The sequence below is a fragment of the Macadamia integrifolia genome, chromosome 4 (assembly GCF_013358625.1).
Source record: "Macadamia integrifolia cultivar HAES 741 chromosome 4, SCU_Mint_v3, whole genome shotgun sequence".
NCBI classification, from domain to species: Eukaryota; Viridiplantae; Streptophyta; class Magnoliopsida; order Proteales; family Proteaceae; genus Macadamia; species Macadamia integrifolia.
In genome coordinates this window covers 18005178-18007501 of record NC_056560.1, presented here as the reverse complement: position 1 = coordinate 18007501, position 2324 = coordinate 18005178, and the positions used below count along the sequence as shown (strand labels likewise).

The 2324-nt window shown below is 39.1% G+C and overlaps 1 protein-coding gene across 1 annotated transcript in view; it reads left to right on the top strand.

The window, feature by feature from the left end:
* LOC122077101 (AT-hook motif nuclear-localized protein 14) overlaps window positions 1–2102 on the top strand; it is a 10324-nt gene extending 8222 nt beyond the window's left edge. The window contains exons 4-6 of the mRNA XM_042642901.1: window positions 1078–1239; window positions 1362–1656; window positions 1749–2102. Of these exons, the coding sequence (XP_042498835.1) occupies window positions 1078–1239; window positions 1362–1656; window positions 1749–1813 (522 nt within the window). The 3' untranslated portion in view covers window positions 1814–2102. The remainder of the gene's footprint in view (window positions 1–1077; window positions 1240–1361; window positions 1657–1748) is intronic.
* The last annotated feature ends 222 nt before the right edge of the window (window positions 2103–2324 follow it).

The following is a 2324-nucleotide window of genomic DNA, read 5'->3' as shown; positions in this document are numbered from 1 at the left end:
AAAAAAAAAAAACAATATAGGAAAAAAAATAAATAAATAAAAAGAAAGAGAAGGAGAAAATGATTTTTCTGATCTTCTTTTACTTTCTTTCACTTAGAGATTTTGAAGAGGTCCTTAAGAGAGGGTCTTTGGGATTTATGAGTTAGGGAAGCAGTGATCTTCAAGGACCAATTGGAAAAACCTATTGAGTTGATTGGTTTATCTTCTAATATTTTGTTGTTTTAGATAAATTATGCAATCAGGTGAGTCATTTGACTGTGGAGGAATCAAAGTTTGAGGAGTAAAGTACTAGACATTAAGTCATTCTTATTTGGAGTCACTAGTGGCTCGACTCCCTAGCCTTGGGAGTGGATCAGTTTGCTTCAATTCTATCTCTAGACCCTCATAGATGCAATTAACATGATAGATCCCTCATTTGGATATTGTACCTGACTACCTGTATCATCTTTCTCATCGCTTGAGGAAAAACAGCAATCTTATGTTGATTTTCATTATTAAGGGCTTTGTAAAAGAATATATGACCATTGCCATGGTGATGATTTTTTATTCCTCTTTTTCTTTCCCAGTTCTTTCCCATGCTCTGTGGAGTCATCCTACTAGTCAAATTTCCGAATTGAGAATCTAACTCATCTCCTTTTTCTCCCCATTATGTGAGCTTTTCCTGGGATCAATTGTCATCCACCAAGTCACTAACCTATTGACAATTGATGTATCATCTCATCTCTTTCTGTAGGACAAAAAATAATCATATGGCTCACCTGCAATGCAAGAATCTTCTCTTCAAGTTTGTTTGGGTTAAAAGAAATAGTTTAGGTTTTAACATATTTTTTCTCAATCAAAGCCAATGAATTAGTAGAAAGCATCAACATTACCATGTGAAATTTACATGTCAGATTGGAGTACAAATGCCAGAAGTGCATATCTTCAACTCTTTGGTATCTTTTCAATGATTAACTGAAAAATGGATAAGGCTGAATTGAGTTGAGTTGAGTTGGTGATAGAGATGATGCAGTAAAATGTGGCTTCATTTGTCTATGCCATGTCTTAACATCAATTGTGTAATGCATTGGATTTCAGGGTCGTTTTGAGATCCTTTCACTGACTGGATCTTACCTGCATAGTGAGGTTGGAGGAGCATCCTCAAGAACTGGGGGACTTAGTGTATGTCTGTCTGATTCTGATGGTCGGATTGTTGGAGGTGGAGTAGGGGGACCATTAAAGGCTGCCAGCCCAGTGCAGGTGCTGTTCCCCAAGCCCCAAATTTTCTTCTTCCTCTCCCCCACCCTCCTGGGTGAAAGAATTATCAGGATCCCTCCCCTTCTTTGAACTTGCAGTATAAGACTTTTTGCCAACTTGCACAGGTAATTGTTGGTTCCTTTGTAATTGACGCCAAAAAGGAAGTTGGTAGTGGCCTAAAAGCTGATGCTTCTACCAGCAAATTGCCATCACCACTAGTTGGGGCAACAATCTCAAGTGTAGGCTTCCGACCAACACCAGACTCTTCTGGGAGAATCTCAGTCAGGGGAAATGATGAGCATCAAAATATTGGTCCAGATCATTTCATATTACAACCTCGAATGCATGTAATGACTGGACGGTCAAATGATTGGAGGAGTGGCCCAGATGCTAGAAACAATGCTGTCATCGAACTCTCAGGTGTGCTTCCTATTGTTCATGAGAATAGTGATTGTTGATTGAGATGTGACTATATAAACCGACCTTTATGTTGGCTTTCTATTGTTTTGCAGGAAGAAAAGATCACAGAGCATGCCATTCTCCAGAAGATGGGGAGGATGAACAGATCCGAGAATAGACTTGTTGCTTATGAAGGTGCTGATCATATTAGGATACATTGGTAAAGGAATCAGTTTTATAATTAAGCTCTTGTAACATCAGAGTTGATGTACAACCGTGCATCATCAGGGGCGTTAACATATTCTCTGTACAGGATATTGGCTGTTTCCAATAGCTTTTGTGGCGCCTTTAATCTTTTACTGATATATAGATGGTGATCTACATTATCAGGAAGTTGAAGGCTGAGGTGAGTTAGCTTGTGCTCTGTGCATTCAACTGGCAACAAGATTGGTTATGGTGTTTCCCCACCCTTTTTCTGAGCCTGGTGATATTTTTGGTGGCAGCTCAACAGCTTCATTGGTCACTCATGTTTCTTTTACTGTAATTTAATTCTAGGGATCTGATTCCTATTGGACATCTATAGTTGCCAGATGGGGAGTGAATCATGCTTGAAGAAGCAAGAAAGGCCTATATGGTCATATCTTCAGCATTTTGATGGTAATATGCTATCATCATAAAGAGGGGGTGGG